This window comes from Acyrthosiphon pisum, chromosome X (assembly GCF_005508785.2).
Source record: "Acyrthosiphon pisum isolate AL4f chromosome X, pea_aphid_22Mar2018_4r6ur, whole genome shotgun sequence".
In the NCBI taxonomy this organism is placed as follows: Eukaryota; Metazoa; Arthropoda; class Insecta; order Hemiptera; family Aphididae; genus Acyrthosiphon; species Acyrthosiphon pisum.
This window is the reverse complement of record NC_042493.1, coordinates 51,431,009-51,450,738: the sequence shown is the minus strand read 5'-3', so window position 1 is coordinate 51,450,738 and position 19,730 is coordinate 51,431,009. Positions and strand designations below refer to the sequence as shown.

Sequence of the window (19,730 nt, the reverse complement as noted above, 5' to 3'; positions counted from 1 at the left end):
ATCATGAACGTATATTTTAACGATAGTAAAATATTTGGAATTGTTTTTCGTACAGAATGATATATATTTCTAAGAATGATAATAGAATTTAGGAATGGTATTATACAAGGTTTTTGAACTGATTATATTTACTGAAATCGTACAAAGTAGGTTGATATAAAAAGATATTAGGTAAAATAAATTTCAAGAATAATATTAGATAGGAATAATGTTACCTAGTTAGTATATTATTACTGAGGTATCACTTCGGGACTGATAAAAAGGGATAATATAAATATATTTATCACGGGAAAATACGGTCCTGTGTAATATTGTCCCATGGGTACCAGAATACCCACCCAGGGAAGTACGATTCATACTTAATTCTTGTCCCGATTTTTAGTCCTAAATATTGTCATCCTAATTAATACTGTTTCTGAATGAGTTCCGGAAATTTATTTTACTGATTTATATAATCCAAGTTTTTACGATTCCTGTAAATAACATTAAAAAAAAATACTATTCATGCAATATAATACCTTTCCTATATATTATAACATTTCCTGTAACTCTTTTCTTTTACATTGTCTTACCGTAGCTGATTAAATCTATAAACGCATCTTTGACTTCTTCGTGACCTAAAAATTGTAGACCAAAAAATGACTTATACTACTTTCCAAGATCGTAACTTTTTATTAACATTTTGAAGTTGATTTTCACTATTTATCCGAGCCAGCACCAAATACCATGGTAAGTTGTATAATAAAAATATATATTTATTGTAGAAAAGTTGTAAAAAAATATATAAATTGAGTTTTGTCAATCGTATTTAACTGAAATTTCAAGATGATTTTAGATAATTGTTAAAATAATAATATTTAGCTGGGTAGGGTATTACATTCTTTCAAAGTTTACTTTGCGCATAATAAATTTTCCTTGCAACATCAATTGTATGCATATTTAAAAAAAAAAAAAGGTACCTAAACAAATTTTCATCTAATAAAATTGTCAAATTTAAAGAGTTACAATATTTATTGTTAATCCAATACATATTAACTGGCGTTGTTTGCTTCACATTTTAAGTAATAAACAACTATTTTTCTAATTGTGTTATGAAATTCCGAATCCACATACCCATATTAAACTCTCAATATTATCTCTATAATTATCACCGTCTATAGATTATTTAATGTACAAAATTATTATGGCTTACTGGCTTATCAAAATATTTTGAGTACTCATAAATTTAATGACGGGTAAATCGGTTTTAACTTTTAAGATATTGTAATTTTATTCGTAATTTAAGATACTATTGTACAATTCATTATAAAAAAGCATATGTGACATCGTATGAGTTATTAGTAATACTTGTGCAGTGCAGTCGTGTATAATATTATAGTCTTCTGTAAAAGTGTGTGCAGTGTTTCAATATTAAATACAAATTGAAGAGCAATATATTTTTAAACATTTTTAAAAAAGTGTATAAAATAAACAAGTAATTAGTATATATCGTTTGAATACAACTAAGTATTAAATAAGTATAAAATAAATCGAATTAGAATTGGAGCTTACACATTGGCCGAGCCATACAGAAAGATTCTTTATAGTTGTGGTAGTATTTTAAATCATAATGAATAATAGAAAATATAGCTTAAGTATAATAAAATAAGAAAAGTTATTTACACTTATTTTCACAAATATTTGTAAAATTTTTATATTTTTTTTTTTACACAATATTTTGTATTACACAATAATTTCTAGAAAAAAATGTTTAAAAAAGGAAAAACTTTAAAAATTATATCAATATAAACTAGTTATAAATAAAACTGTTTTCTAAATATTATATTTTTTCGCAATGACTTAAAATTATGCAAAACACCATATTAATTCCAAAGACATTAATACTTTGTTTTTGAGAAAATTAGTGTTCATCTTTAAAATAATCAATTTGTATACATTTCGGTATTAAGCACCATTAACCATAATTGAATTTTTTTCAGTTAATTTTAACGGTAATCGATGAATCTGATTACTGATTATTATTATTTTAATTACGGTGTAGTGTTCGTGGTGACTCGAAAATATTGTTTTTATTCAAACGCCATAAGAGATTGTAATTTATTTATTTATTACTACACTGAAAAATAAATCAATCGTTATTACTTTCATACTTTAGAAGTAATGTTTGATATTGTAGAAGTTATTTACTAACAATATGAAAACCATGATTTTCTTACTCTTAGGCGTACATTAAAGAACGAAATTTTGTTTAAGCTCTATTATCTGGCTTGATTTGTTAAGCGTCATTCAAGTGGTCCAATATTTAAGTGTTCTGTTATTCGATAAAATAATAATACCATATATACTTGACTCGCCCTTGACGTATTTGTAGTTTTACAGATATTGTTAGATATTATTTTTTTTTCAATTTTTTCTGAACTTTGATATTATATTTAATTACGTTACGTTTGCATGTGAGTGTGAAGTGAAACAAATAATTTTATCAATACTATTCTCTATGATTATATTTTTTTTATATAATTTGTTGTTAAAAAAATCTGTAAAACTTTCTATCCATCACTAGCATCCATTAACGTGAGTTCTAACTGAAGGTAAACGATAAAAAGATCTTTTCACCCCCTAACCTAACCTTTGACTATACAAAGAACACTTCAAACTGTAAGCTCGCCATTAACTAGGGTTCATGGGTAAAATCTACCTTTAACTCCAACCAAAATACCACAAAGAGTGAAAATATATTTTCGGACATGCTATATAAATAATAAACCTATAAGAGTGCTATGGCCATCAAAATTTATATTGCTCAACTTTCTGTAATAATGTCCAGTTAATAATTCATGGGTACCTAATTATAAAAATGTATTTTAATGTTTTATAAAATATTGCACGGTAATATGAAGTAAAGAAATAATGATTTAACGGAGATGAAAAATGTTTAACTAAGAAACATAAAATGTGTTTTAGAGTGAAATATAAATTAAAACAATTTTCAACCTTATTTTAAAATAAATCTAGCCATGCGTCAATTGTGTTATTATATTTTTATTTACTTAAATTTTAAATATTATTCTGTTAACATTTCAGATTGCGTTGTCTGTTGCGCCACTTGCGAAAGGGAGAGATATCAGCAGAAGTATTGCACAAAAATCTATTTTTTGCTGCTAAAGTATTGGAATCTGCCTTTTTGGACGAAGAACAAATGTAAGAATTCATTATATTATTAAATAATTAACAGCATGTTAGTAAAATTAAATATTATTTTTAACTGCATGTGCATGTTTGTGTACCCACGAGAACATGAACAAATGATAATCGAATCGACGGTAAGCTCAGTAAATGTTATGCACCATCATCGATTATCACATTATTTTTGTAATAAAATTTAACAACGTTTCATTTAATATTCACATAAGTTATCATTTTTTTTTTTTTTTTTTTTATCATTATTCTGTTTTATTTTTTCCTGTTTTGTGTTCAACAAGCTGCTAACGGTTAGACAGTTATACGACGTACCGTATTAACATTTTATGCACGTCGTTTATGACATTTAACCATTGCTACGTATCAAAACCACATTAAACAAATCAAATAATTTTATGATCCAATAATAAACCTCATAAAATGCATCATGGACTAAAACAAGGTCTTATGCTCGGTAAAATAACAAAAAGTCATAATGCGCCTATTAACCTTAAACATTTTTTGAGCCTCACGCTATTTTTTGAGCAATATAACAATCTTACAAACACGCACTGACGCTAAAATATTAACTCAAAATACTATTTAGAAAAAGATATAAAACAATATTTCAAGAAGAATAAAAGGTAATGTTTACCATAATAAACCATATTTATATAACACAATACGCATTTATTGTAAGTATACAAAAATATATAACATAAGTCTCCGTTCAGATAATAATAAAATGTTTATTTATTCAATGTATTATAATATAATATTATCCATCAGTTTCCTCGTCTGTATCATTTCCGGATATAAGTACGTAATTTATAATTACTTTTTAATACAATATTCTATAAACGTGTACCTAACGTGTACCTTTAAACTGTTTTCTACATTTCAATCGGTTGAATATTAATGGCTTATTGGTTTATTATGAATGGTTTATTAACTTAAATAATATATTGCTTACCCAAAATAACCCAAATAATGTCAATGTGTTATAATAAGTGCCTATCGACTCCTTACAACAAATAATAATTATAATTTAATATACATAAATAATACTATATCAATTAGCTAATATTCATATGAAAAACTCTTATAAATGTGGTTTTGATGAGTAGGCAACAGATTCCTATTCACGAGAATGTCACTTTTAAGGAATAATGTAGCTAAATTTTGTTTTTTTCATATGTTCCGTTTGCACTTAGTTCAAACCGATTGTCAGGAGCAATTTCAATTTTCAATATGATATACGATTGAATATTTTCTTTCATTTTTAATATAACATACAGATCTAGTGCCACGAACCTTGTAGTTGAAACATAATGTATTCTTAATATTTACATAAAATTCAAAGTTGAGCACAAGTTAAACATTTTTTTAAGCTAGTTCAATTTTATTCTTCCTTATAAAAGTTAATTAATTCAAGTGGAAGTATTTTGAAAAATAAATTAATTTGAGTTGCTAAGTTATATAAGCTACATATTTTTAGAGAAATATTAGCTCAGTTTAGTTAAAAGTTAAGACTAACTTTTTCAAATTACTCACCTTTATATTTAGGTCTAACTGGACAATGGTTGAGTTTCTATATACCTAGAACTAAATAGCAGACTAAATGAGCAATACACCGGCTATTTGTTAAGCACATATAATATTTGATATATCAAGGTACCAATTAAAATTTAAATTAAATAAATAATTGATAAATACTACAAGAATAATTTATAAAATGTTAATAATAATTTTTTTTGAAGTTGTAGTCAGCGGTAGTCTCTCTTCTCTCGCTTATCATATGACCACTATCACTAAAAAAATTTCTCTTCGTGAGTAATTGGACATTGGTATTGTAATTCCTACACATTTATTAGACATATTATTTGTACTTAAATAATTTTCAGAATTAACATAAATTATAGCAAAATCTCCAAGTACAGTTAAAACTATATTTTATAGTCAGAAGTAGTTAGGTAAATAATTCACCAACTTAATAATTTTTAAACACTTTACACTGTTTAACTAGTTAAGTTGAAATGTATTGAAAATAGCAACTTATAACTTTCAACTTGTTAACTAGTTACTGCCCAGCTTTGATGAAAATGTGCGTTTGTGATGTATGCTCTTCTGTCCACTAAACAATAATAACAATAATAATATGTTAATATCCCGTACGCACGACATACGTGTAGCAATATTGCATACCCAACGCGCCGTTTTATCTCGTAACAAATTCACATTGACATTCGTAAATTTAATGTACATTTACCGCTCAATCAAAACGACGTTTATAGTACGATTTTTGCGATTTTTGATTTAAAAACGACAACTGAATAATATTTTGACATTAAAACTATAATATTATCATTAACACATTTCAAACATTATAATACCTATATTGCAGGGATATAGTTTTCAGTCTCATGCTAAAGATTATCTCCCCAGCAACCTTATCGTTTCTTTCACCTTTCACTTAATGCAATTATTATCATTGCGTTATATCATTTAAAATTAACTATTACATGCTGCAGTATAATAAATTCATCATATTATACGAATCACAATTTTGTCGGTATTCAACTATCATTTTGATGTAGTCTACTAAGACCTCAATGACAAAAAAATACGCTTTATTCAGCATAATACATTTTATTTTACTTAATATACTATAAAAAATTAATTTATAGCTATTTTTTTTAAAGTTTATAAATGTTAAGTAATTAATTTCTACGGATTAGAAAAAAAAGTAAGAACCTTCGCATGAAATACTTGAAAGCTTAATCTAAATGTGTCTTCTCTGTTTTTTTTTTTTTGCTCGCACCACAACTGAGTAACTAGTTTAAACGTTTTATTATACACAATTTATATCACTTAAATTCCAATTGACTTAGGAATGTTCAAAGAAATTACTCGGAATATTAAATTAACCAATTATTATAATTTATAATTGCCATATAAAAATAAAGGTAAGACAATATTATTTGCTTTAAAAATAATATGTAGTCAAGCTAACTACTCAACAAAATTTGTATTCAGTTCATTAAATCTATCTTTTTTTATAATTTTGGTTTTTATTTAAATATATCAACTCTAGTCACTTTAAAAATACCACTATTTTAATCATTAAAACTTAAAAATAATTTATACAACTTTTTCTATTTATGTTTCTGTATATTAATTTAAATTATACATTGATCAGTATTCATCGAAAACGTTTATAAATAAGATTTATATAAATATCTTTTATCATTTTTATTCTGTGATATAGTATTCTATAAGTTTTCAACAAAATAAATTAAATAACTATAAGATATTTAGGCTAGAATAAATTCAATTTTCAAAAAAAAAAAAACTATATTAACATACGTTTTCAATCAATACTCAATGTTTATTTAAACAAGTTTAATTTTTTGTCAAATGTAACAAAAACAATGTCTTATTATAACGTGTCTACATAAGACACAATAAATTATTCTAATTTACAAATATATTATTTGTAAACCTAAGTTAAAATTAAATTTTTTAATACTTAAATAATCTAATGCTAAGTTAAATTATAATATGTAGCAAACATATTTTTTTAAAACCATGTCAACTTGACTTAAATGTTTAAATAACAAACCTTAAAATTTTTGTGCTATAAATAATTTTCAAAAGCTATATAAGTTATAACGGCTATATGAATAATTACAACAAGTTACTTATGTAGACAATTTGTCCATCTATAAAAACAGTCTAATTATATATATTTATATTGTCTTAGTAATTTGCATCCATCTGTTTTTATGATCTCCAAATTGTAGTACAATAATGTTTCCGTTTCCAAGTAACCTGACAAAATTTCCAAAATCTTAACTCATTGTGTTGGTCCACGACTATCATCGTTCTCCGTTTTGTCTCTCTACTCTATTATATATGACGGCGTCAGTCTATTATAACGGGATGTAAAAACTATTTTATAAACGGTTTGTCACTGTCGAAAATGTAATAAAAATTGAATCGTATTCGATATCGCCATATCGGATAACAGCCGAATGACTGCTAAATAACACTTTTCTAATATATTTCACCGAACCCGGCGCGGCGGAGGTTTTTACCCGACCATTCATAATATTGCTCAAAAAGATAGAACATTAAAGTATTATTACACCAAAATCTAATAAATAGCTCATGTATACCTATTGGACGATTATAGTACTGTTATAGACATACCGAGATCAAATCACTCATTCTCTTACGCCTTTGGACTTCATATAAGAGATATTTACATAATATATTATTTCAGTCAATACCAAACAACAGTTCATTATTGACTATTAGACATAACACATTACTAAGCCTAATACGTAAGTAGTTGTCATACGTGTGGTCTATCCACGTCTTTTGTGGCTAGACGAGAAAACCCGGTTAGGTCGAAGTCAACGGTGCGAGTAAATTATGTTAACTCGTGCACTTTTTTGGTATCGACATTATTACATTTCGGTATACTCCACAGAATCCGCGACCGACTTTCTACAATCTATATGCAACACGAAATTTCAACGACCCGCCTTTTGGCCGTTTTATAAATCTTGACCGATTCTATAGCTTCCTCACTTTTCCTTTCCGAACAGCAAAAAAAGATTATCCGATTACTAGATCGATGTTTAAAGAATGATTTTTGACATCTCATTGCTCTTCCGTGTGACACAATATCGTTTAGTGGAACACTGATTTAATATAATATTATCAATAAATATTATCACCATTTGGTTAATATACTGATTATTATAAGATATTTTAGTTTTAAAAAACAGCATGCATCTCGTTCAAATTGGATCCAAAGACATAAAAATTATTGCACTCATAATTCTTATTGATTTAATAATTTGATAGAATTGAATAATCAACAAAAATAAAACAATATGCAATTTACTCTCGAGCTAACAAAAATAAATAGAAAATATTTTTTCTACAAATATAATACAATAGTAATACTATCATAACGCTAAATGTTTGATAGATACATAATTACTTGGAATTAGAAAATTTTCAATTTATACAAGACATATAAACGGTACGTTTAACTATTAAGTTTATCATTAAATATTATAAATATTATCACTTGACCCTTTTGTTTGTGTTTAATAGTTATACATTTATTTTGAACACAAATTACATAGTTCAGAACGATTTATTGGCTTTATTATAAAAAATCTAATATGATAAAATCCAAATAAAAATACAAAAAAAAATGTTTAAGGAAAATGTAATCAAAGATAACAAAACATACAAACTAGGTGAAAAGTAAATGTTGGTCCCAACATATAATGTCGATCTTGGTGTAATTAAAAGTTTACTAAACAAAAATAATTATTTTTTAAAAGATATGTAGAAGAAGAAAATTATATCTGACGTTTAAATATTAATTTCTACATTGTATCTACTGAAAAACAAAATGTTTTCACTAATCCTAATTGAAATCGCTCTTCTGAAATTACACAATCGTAATATTATATAGTTCTGAATAAAATACAATAATAATTTTATCATGCGTGTACTATTTTTGTGTGTTTGTTGTTTTTGTTTATTACCATAACGATCAGTAGTTGCGATATGAAAAACAGCCAAGAGGAACTGGAGGAAATCTCAAAGGCACCAGAACCGTCAACTTCATCGGCGGTTGCAATTACATCTCCAGTTGTCCGACAAAAACGTCTCCGCGCACCCATTTGGGCCAGGTTGTTGAACATTCATATAATCATTATTTACCTTAAACTATATTTTGTGTGACTTTTGCTAGATGTATTCAGTACGTGCATGTTAAACAGCGTTTTCTAGTATATGCTGATGTGTTTTTATTCGTCAGCATCACTTTGATGTCCGCATGTGATTTGTATTGTAGCCTCAAATGGTTAGCGATATTTTGTTAATGTACCTTTTTTTAATAATATTTTATTTTATTAATTGTGTATAATAATATGCTTAATATTTACCAGTACACTAATTTATCTTGGCTACATTTAAGAAACGACATCATGATTTTTGTTTCTTGGTTCCAGAGATAGGTATTATAAGAATAATAAGAACATTTCATAGTGAACTTAAAGTTGTTGAGTATACGAATCGATACGAATGTTATTATGACGCAATATTATAATATATACCTGCGTGTGAAACAGATTGTAATCATTAAAACATGTTTTCACTTAGTACGCTGTTGTTACTTGTTTCGAACGATATAGATTTCCACTCATAGCGATGAATTATTAAACACCATGCGGTATCTCGGAAATAAGAATTTCGAAAAATGATTTTCAGTACAATATCTGAGTTTAAATAATTAATTTTCTTGCCAAACACTTTTATAAATATATCATTAACACGTATAAACTTCAGTATGAATGAAATAATTGTATGATTGGACTATTTTACAAAATATAAATGAATAATAGTTTTCGGGGTACTATCAATCGGCATCGACGTCACTCATTGTACACTTTTTCATAAAATTGTATTCCAACGTTTTAAATTAGTAATTTCAAAAGGATAAAAATGATTTTTTTTCCGTATCTGAATAGAATTTGATTTGATATTAATAATATGTTAATACTAACAGTAGTTTAGATACGTGATAAGTGTCAAAAAAGAATAATTTAAACAAAATAAAATTGTCCAGTTAATATACTTGTAATTCAGTTTGATTACAAAAAAAATAAATTTTTAACAATAGGTAACTAATTTTTAATATAATTTTTAATATTAGACTTTGATATACCACCAAAAAGCGAGGCAATAACAATATAAATTACTAATTAAAAATAGATGTATAATATTTTCGTTTACCATTATAATATTACCGAAGAAGACATAAACAAAAGTGGCAAAAATAACCTACGCTATTAGTTTCCATGTGAAGTGTAATGTACACTTTGAAATGTATACGTTACATTGTTGTATACATAAATCAGTTGAAAGTTTGTAATTAACTAATCAACTCAAAATTATCCCATACGAGTAATCCGATCACCCGCCATTAAAAATTATGATTTTTATAAAAAAATAATTGTTAGCACCAGTTTGTGTTTGAATCCCGACCGAGTAACACTTGTGTAGTCTTATTGTGCCTATTACCTTGGTATTTAATCGTCTGATAGAAGTTACAACCTACAAGTCCTATCATCTTAGTTGGTAACGTGATTATCTCATATTTTTATTACATTATTATTGCATATTAAGTTAATAAAAAAAATAATAATTTATTATGAGTGGCTCCGACCTAACCACCTTAAACATATTTTTATGAACATTATCGTTGTTTAAAAGACTTATCAGACTCGTAAACACTAAACACTCAAATCACAAAATAAATAATGGGTACACTAAAAGAACACATTAGTTCAAAACATTTCGCATAAATGTTCACATGACCTATTTACAAAAATGAACATAGCTTATACTATAGTTTTATATGGTATTAAACAAAGAATATAATGTATTATAATTTTTTACACATTATATTTTATTATTTTATATTGAATCTTAGAAATATTCAAAATATTCGAAGGACTTTTGACAATTTTTTTTTTTTTATATTGGTCTAGAGCCCGGAAACTATGGCCATTAGCTATTGTAGGGGTTACGGTTGTAACGGTTGTAACGGTACACTTAGGCCATTGGGTGGTTTTTTTAATTGTGGGGGAGGGCACTGTAGGTTATTGGTAAATACGTGTGTTTGGTTTTGACAGAATTTCAATTTAAGCACCTGTAGGTTTCTGCCATGCCTGGTCTAGGGGATCTAGGGCGTCCTCTCTCCGTAGACAGTTGCCTGCCCAAATAGATGAGCCACCCGTGGTCAAGATTCGAACCGGCGACGGTACGCTTCGGAACCGACGCCGTTGTCTGCTCGGCCACTCCGTCCCCCATTTTTGACAAATTATGCATTCTTAAATATTGTACCTAACGCATTAAATTTAAGATAAAATAGTTACACCTTTTCTTTCTTTTTTCGTGAATGCAAAAATCACAATCCCCTCCCAACAAGTAACAACCACACACAATCAATAAACAATAAACACTCGGTGCAAGGTGATAATCACACAGATGTGTAAATACATAATACCTATAACATTTAATGTCCAACCCCGAACAAAAAAATATCTGCACCATTATCGTCTGGACCTAAGCTACCAGCATGCAAATATAGGTAAAAAATAATAATCACAAACTCATAATTGGGTAGTATTCCGAGAACAATGTTCACAATAAGTTTAGATATAGATACGTAAAGTATTATTTAAAACAGTATTCTCATTATATGTTCAATACATTCCAAACACATTTACATTTACATTTCAAATACAATTTTTAAATAAATAGGTACCTACTAAAAACTTATTTTACATAGACAAGATTTTTTTTATAATCATTTAAAGTTCAAATGTTGACCGAACTTATCAAATTGAAAACTTATAAATTCTTTTGTAGTTAAAAATGTTAAAAATTTCAATTTTAATAGCTAATAGGATTGAAAAATCAAAACAAGGTGCCACTGAAGTTGTTGTAACCAAAAATTCTAAACAATTACATAAACACAGTTTTATTTTATAATTATTTTAAGTTAAAATTTTGACGTAATTACATAATATTAAGACTAAGAATAACGATTTTAATTATTTTGTTGTAATTTATAAATATTATTCGTGGGTACTTGAACATTTTAACGTATGTAGGTATATTATTATTTTTTATATACTCAATGATATTTTCAAATGCAATATTTTCGACAAAATTAATTTAACCTACTTTAGTAGATACTAATGACTAGTAGTAAAATAAATTACTTTAACTACAGTAATATCATAAAATATAATATACACTTAGAAATATTATAGGCTGACAGACCGTTTCCGCTCAGAATCGTTTTTCGATACCTACAATGATTTTATATCATTGAATTCAAATTTAACACATCCATTACAATGACTCTCTAGACACCCAATATAGCAAAGCATTGCCCACTTTTTCACTTTTTTCTTATATATTATATTATGCATAGGTATTATCACAACGCTTAAAAATAATTTTATATTGTTAACATATCAGAATTTTTATATAAGTGTATTCCGACCGTTTTTAAGGTGTTCGATATTTGCAATATTCTAAATTCGTTCGTGTGTGTGCGTAGAATTTGGTCATCAGTGTACCTATGGTTGTGATATCAGAGCACGTGCACGCACATGTCGATAACGGTTTACACGAATATTAATTATTTTGTTCCCCCCCCCCCCCCTCTAAAAGTATCAATATTTTGCACAATTGTATTAACTATAAGTAACCTAGTTATGAAACTGAAAACTGATACAACTTCTGAAAACACATTATTTTAATTGGTCAAGATGTTTACTAGGAATCGACTTTCTTACATGTTTAAATTGATAACTGTGTTGGTACAATATTATTAAAATTTTAGAATTCCTTTCATCTAAAATATAAAAATATGACTTTTAATGGTCTTAGAATACAATTTCAAAAAAGGGAAAAAATTATTTCCACATACCAACCAACATTTTAGGAAAAATCCAAATTAATTTTCTTCGAGTTTTTCCCGATCATTAGAACAGTTCTGGTACAACTATTGGCATACAACATATCTGTTTTGGTAGAAAACAGAGCCGAAATTGAATCCCATTTAGGAAACGTGATACTTACATTAAAATAAAAATTATTATGAAAAATGTATACTATGATAAAAATTCACATTTTTAAGCACTTGTATAAATAAATTAAAAACTAAATATTGAATGAGTATGATTGTATGTAATTTATTTAATTAAAAACGAACCAAATACTATTTTTTATTTTTAATTGGTCAATATATGGAATACGAAAATATTTAAAATACTTTGAAAATACTATCAACATAATGTATTTGAATAGTAATTCTAAATAATTTTAAATAGTATTTTACCCGTGTATGCTAATACTAAAAAAATTTAACAAAAGATGCTCAAAAACAAAAGTTTGCTCTAAATGGAGTCAAGCTCATGACAAAATGTACTAATTCTTTAGTCCTCGCACCTGCCGTATCAGTATATTCTCGTAAAAATAATATTTGCTCAATAATTAACATATATTTTCAAACACTACAAATAAAAAAAATAACACTCACGAATTTCGTAAGAATACCAAAGACCAAAATTTGGTTTCTAAAAATTAGACCTTCGGGTATAAGATCCAACTCCGACGTAGTATAATAACTTGCAAAACAAAGTTTTACGATTTCCATTCTTCAAGTACCCTAAAACAAAAGAATATTAGTCAATAAAAAATACTTTTCTGAAAGTGCTTTCTAAGATTGTTCAATTAACTCTCATTAAGCATATCGGCTAATGTGTCTGAACCTTTTCAACAACACTCAAAAACCTATTTTTATTTATTTCGATATCATATTTTGATATAAATTCGTTTATACATCGTACATTTTTAAATTTTACTTAGGTACTATTACTTAAAAAACAACGAAAACATATTAAACTTCCCCTTTACATTTACTTAGAAATTTTAGTCATCTAATATATTTTTAGCTGTTTTATCCCAAATAAAATATAAATTTGTGACTACATAGGATTTAAACGATAATTTAATATTTATATATTTCGTATAAAATAATTGAACAAACTACAAATAAAGTGTATGAATAAAATCAAAAGAAAAAATTAATTACTAAGAAAATTAATTATTTTCTAAAACGACTAAAAACATAGCAAAAATAAATTGGCTAGAATCGTTTTTTAAACCTAATAATGATGGCGTTTAAATGCAATATAGCACTACGTGTCTACACCTTTAATATACTTGCCCTAGATTATTACCCACCCGTGAATAATGTCGGGTATTTTTTTATGTGCATACAATCAATATTCAAATAAAACTCCAATACGCACTATATTTTAATGTACGTAAAATATTATAAAAATCTGTAAAAGTAAAGACTCTATAATGATTTTTTTTTTTAGTTTACATTTATTGCGTTTTTTAAAACGATTATTTAAATATTTATGACTTAATGTTGTACAACTATACACTTTTAATCATAATATAATATTATGTCGTCCAGCTATACTTACGTCTCACTTTAAATATGTTCTTCCTTTCGCTACACAATTCCTGAAATTAAGATACTCAATTAATATGGGTATCGGAAAATAAATAAATCGATTAGCCATGTGAATTAGTGATCAATATTGTAAATTTGTGATCTACGATATTCAACGTGGTTCACGTGTAGGTATTATATATTAAAAACCATATCCTTATATTGTGGCACTCTTCGAGTTTATTACTAGAGGGTAATATTGTAATGACGTGTTCGACAATTATAAAAAAATCGCACTTAGGTACTTAATAATTTTCATTCGGACACTTCCCTCTTCCCCCTTACCCCACCACTAACTCCATAGGATATTTGAACGTATTATAATCATGCTGTCAGAAAATAAAATATGATGGGCTGCGACCAAACGCAACAAGTTTAGACGAAAGTATATTTGACATATTAAATCTTTAAACGCACAATATACACGAAATAGGTATATAATAATACGTTTGAAGTGATACGATTAGAAAAAAAACGAGGAACTCGGCTCTGCTGTATAGTACCTACGTGTCGAGTGTACCTTGAGAATATCACTGTAGTGTAATTAGAAATAAATGATAAATCCTTATATACGAAAAACGGTTTTGAGCCGAGAATGTGTTTCAACCTCTATTTCTAAGGATATATATATCCATTACCATATACACAATATGGTAAGTTGAACTAACTTTTCCAAAAAAAAAAAAAAAAATCATATTTATTGTTGTCGGTATATTATTATACATGTAACTATAATAGGTTAAGTGCCGGGAATTTTTTTCCACCCTCCACCTACCACATCGACTACAGAAATGTTCAAACTAAATGCAATTTTCTATCTCGCTATCAGACACTACTCTCGAAATTGAAAATTGAAGCATTTTTTGTATGCATTATAACAGGGATAGCAAATAAGTCATAATTGATTTTTTTCTATATTATTATCAATCATTTTCCATTTATGTTTTGTAAAAATTCTCTGTGTTAATAGAATTACCTCAGGTAAAATTTTAGATTCTGAGTGGAACGATGAATGTATTGATTTTACAATGATGTGTGTTTTTTTATTTTTTTTTTTATTTTTTTTTTATTTTTTTATTTTTTTTGTGTCTGTGTACACGATAAGTAGTCGAAATAATGCTACGATTTTCAACTTCAGTATCTTGTTCGATCAGAAAGTGAATATCGTTGGTGCATTGGGGAGGTCAAAATTTAAATTTCCCAGTAGTTTTCAAAAGCGCCGGGAAAAACAAAAGAAAAATTAAGGAAAAACGGGAATTTTTACGCAAAATCTGTTTTCGAGAAAATCGATTTTGGTTTTTGGTGTAACTTTAAAAAAAATGACCGTGGATGCATGAAATTTTGACTGAATGTTTACATTTCCATTTTCTATACACGATAAAATTTTCAAAATATTTTGACTTATTTTGAGTTCTTTACGGACATTGTCAGTTTTCATTTTTTTTTAGTTTTTTTTCTAAAAATATCAATAAAATTTTATTTGTTGGATAAAAAAGCTTGAAAATTTAATAGAAGGCTCCTAGTATATTGTTTCAAAGGCAGATGAAAAATATTAAAAATCGTTAGTCACAGTTTTTTTTTATAAGCATTTAAAGTTCAAAAAATGACAAAATATGGAAAAATCACGAAAATTTGCAAATTATTTCGAGTTATAAATTCATAAAAATTTTTCTTTTTAAATCTAAGATATGAAAATGTAATACAAGATTCCTTATAATATTATCTACCTTTATCAAACAAAAAATATCTATAAGAAACTCAAATTAAATTTTTATGGGCGTTTGAAATTCATATTTTTACAACATTTGATATTCACTCGATTTCTTACGTAACAATTTTCTTATTTTGTTGTAATTAAAAAACGAGTGACTGTAGAAACTTGAAAATTTCACTGAATGTTAATATTAGCATTTTATATATACGATAAGATTTTTAAAATAATTTGACTCTTTTTGAGCTGTTTACGGACATTGTAAGTTTTCAATTTTTTTAGTTTTTTTTTTTCTATAAATATCAATAAAGTTTTATCTGTTGGGCCAAAAAGTGTATAAATTTAATACAAAGCTCCTGATATATTGTTACAATATCAGTTGAAAAATATTAAAAATACATAGGCACAATTTTTTTTTATAAGCATTTAAAGATCAAATTTTGACAAAATTTATCAAATTTTAATTTGAAAAATTATTTTGTAGTTAAAAATTTATAAAATGTTCAATTTTTGTATCTAAGAATTGAAAATTTAAAACAAGATTCCACGTAAGTAATTAATACTGTTACCAAAAAATCTAAAAAATACATTTACGCAGTTTATTTTTATAGTCATTTTAAGTACAAATTTGGACGAAATTACATATTAAAAACCTAGGATAACTATTTTAGTTATTTTGTTGTGATTGTATAATATTATTCGTGGGTACTTGAAACTTCTAAAGTATACTATTATATATCTATGATAGTACCACGGTTTTTTGTTGATGTATAACGCGTTATAAGTACCTAATAAATATTATGATATGATTAATTTGGAATTTATTATAGGTACCTAATATAATATTATGTCTTATACCTAGACTAACATACCGTCTCCGCTCAGAATCGTTTTTCTTATACAATGATATTATATCATTGAATTCAAATTTAATACCATCCATTATACAGTGACCCACTTGTAACCTACTGTACAGCAGAGCGAAATCCACTTACCCACCTTTTTTTTATTGAATTTGTTATAAATTGAAAGGTTGTAAAAATCCTTCACTGCTTATAGGCGCTATAAAATGACGTATGATGAAAGACACAAAAATAAATAATTAAAACGCTCATCACGGTTGTAAAACCAATACGTTAATCACTCATTTAGGAATATAAAATAACCATCGGAAAAGCAACTTCAATTTTCAACATCGATAACAGTAATTCAGCGTTAAACGATTACAATAATATTTTTAGTGCATTTTGAACAATATGTAAAAATATTATAAACTTACATTTTTATACAGTAACATTTTACATAGGTACCTACTTAAAACTCCTGCAAATACTTATCGTTAGAAACAAACGTACCAACGTCCAACACGGATAATTGTCTTACCGTAGCTATGTTTTATAATAGATAAATGCACTCTTATTATATTAAAACATAGCTTACGCCACACAAAACTGTTACTATGATGCGGATAAGACTTAAAAAATATAAAATCAGAATATAAATAAATGCATAGTTAAAGGAAAATTTGAGCGTGAGTAATTAGTGTGCTACTGAATCGCACAGTATATCAAGTCCGTAAACAAGAAACGAGAAGAATAGTTTATAGTTGTAACCTATTCTATTATTCGTCATTCTTTTTGTTCGTATTATTCCGTTTTTATTTCAAGCATTTACTTTTGGTACAGTCGAAAGTTCACGAGGTGAATATGTGTCTTAGGGATATAATTTCACCTCCCCAGTTTTGATCCATTTTTCACAAATAACGACATCACAAACTTACGTAAGAACCGTGTACCAATATAATGTTTTTCTTTCAACCCGAGGAACATTTAAAATGTTTATGCTGAGAAAAGGTTTTGGCTCTTACTTTTTATGTTATTATATGTATAAAAATTGTATATACCTACCTAACATACGCCGTTCGGATAAAGGATTCAATGTTCAGTTATTACAATAATAATATTATATTATAATGGTACCTACCTTAACATTTATTTATATGAATATTTGGTTATTCAACTACAAAACATAAATAATTATAATAAATATAATTGATTTTTCAATCTATTCAGAGACTGTTTGAGAAAAATTTCAGAATAATCATCAATAAACTAAATATGGTCAAATGGTTCAAGAACCAAAGTAGTAAAGCCAATAAATATTACGATCATAGTATGTATAAAAAAATATATATAAACTAATAATGTATAAATTTAGTCACCATGTTTTCTTGTATTAGACACTTTAAGTACAACTTTTTTCAATTATTTCTATTTAAAATCTGATTTCCGAAAATTATTTTCGTATTGGATGGCTAATGGCCATAAACATAATATTATAGGGCCAAAACCTAATTATTTCAATTTCGTGTTATTTATTTTAACGAATTAATTGTAAGATTATAATTTGTCTATAAAGATTATTCGTTAAACTATTAATTGTCCAATTATATATTCAGATATATAAAGCTATGCGTTATAAATAAAAGTAAAAAAATTAATTTTCCAACTTAAGTAATCTAAGTAGTAACCTAAGTAATCTAGATTACAAAATGGCTAGCTTCCATACCAAATATGTCATATCACCTTTAATTCGTAACTGCTTAGAATTTATTCTTTAAACAATATAAAAAATTAATTTCTATTAAAATGTGATGTTATTTTATACTCGTCACTAATCATTGTCCATAAAAACAAAATAAATTATAATAAAGTAAAATTAAGGGGATCGCTTGTTACGTACTTTTCGTACGTTTTAGACAAATAAGCGGTGGTAAATTACATATACTTCCGAATGTCCGATTTTAATTGTTAATATAATATGTTTGAATTCTTCGGCAAAATAACTAGACTTTCTATGAAGTCGATTTTCAATTTTCAATTTTAAAGGACCATAAAATTTGGATATTTTTTTTAAAAATCTTATGAAATAATTGCATTACATTTGTATTTATTTTGGGCTTTTTGGGTTTTAAATCAAAAAAGTGGTTCCTACAAAGCATAGTCTAGGAGCTCACGGACTCAACCATTTTTTCGAAATTACAGTCAAACTTCAGGAAGTATGTTTAATTTACTACCAATTTTGGTAGTTTTTATAGGTGATGCATAGAAGAATATATTATTTCGTTTTTCTCGATTTATTGACATGACGTGTGTGTGTGCGAAAGTGGCACACGACGGATTCCGAACGTATCTACTCACACTAATGGTCATTTACTTCGCTCACAACCACACTGTATGATGAGTATAAGACATGGAATTGCCTATACATGGCCACTTATTAAATCACCGCCTTTAATCCTCTTCAATAATAATAAAAAGCATATAATTTGGTATTTTGGTCTGTTGAATATTACATGTCAAATGTACCTTGTTATAGAGTAGGTAGGTCACGAAAATGGATGTGTTAAATTTTAATTGATAAATCATTGAATAAGAAAAGCTATTTTGACCGAAGACAAAATGGCACTATATTTCTTAGAATATTATATTTATACTAGCTGACCCCGTGCACTTCGTTGCTCGTTAAATGTACCAACTCTATATGACCCAAACTTTGTTCAATTCGTTATTTAATATTTGGTGGATGGCGTTCAAAACGTATCTTAACTTTTTCGTTGCCCGGAGTAAAAATTCTGATTCACAGCAGTATATTAACAGGTAGGCAATCTAGCTGCGGTAGATTGCAGACCCCGTGCTGTTT

General features: G+C 26.9%; 1 protein-coding gene across 8 annotated transcripts in view; it reads left to right on the top strand.

Annotated features, from left to right (window-relative positions):
• LOC100162857 (calcium/calmodulin-dependent 3',5'-cyclic nucleotide phosphodiesterase 1A) overlaps positions 1 to 19,730 on the top strand; it is a 424,716-nt gene that overhangs the window by 369,468 nt on the left and 35,518 nt on the right. For 5 of the 8 annotated variants that reach the window (XM_029486979.1, XM_029486974.1, XM_029486963.1 and 2 more), the window contains 3 exons: positions 3,085 to 3,201; positions 8,766 to 8,900; positions 8,963 to 9,073. In XM_029486979.1, the coding sequence (XP_029342839.1) occupies positions 3,085 to 3,201; positions 8,766 to 8,900; positions 8,963 to 9,073 (363 nt within the window). The remainder of the gene's footprint in view (positions 1 to 3,084; positions 3,202 to 8,765; positions 8,901 to 8,962; positions 9,074 to 19,730) is intronic. The other 3 variants (XM_029486969.1, XM_029486972.1, XM_029486981.1) reach the window with 3 other exon arrangements.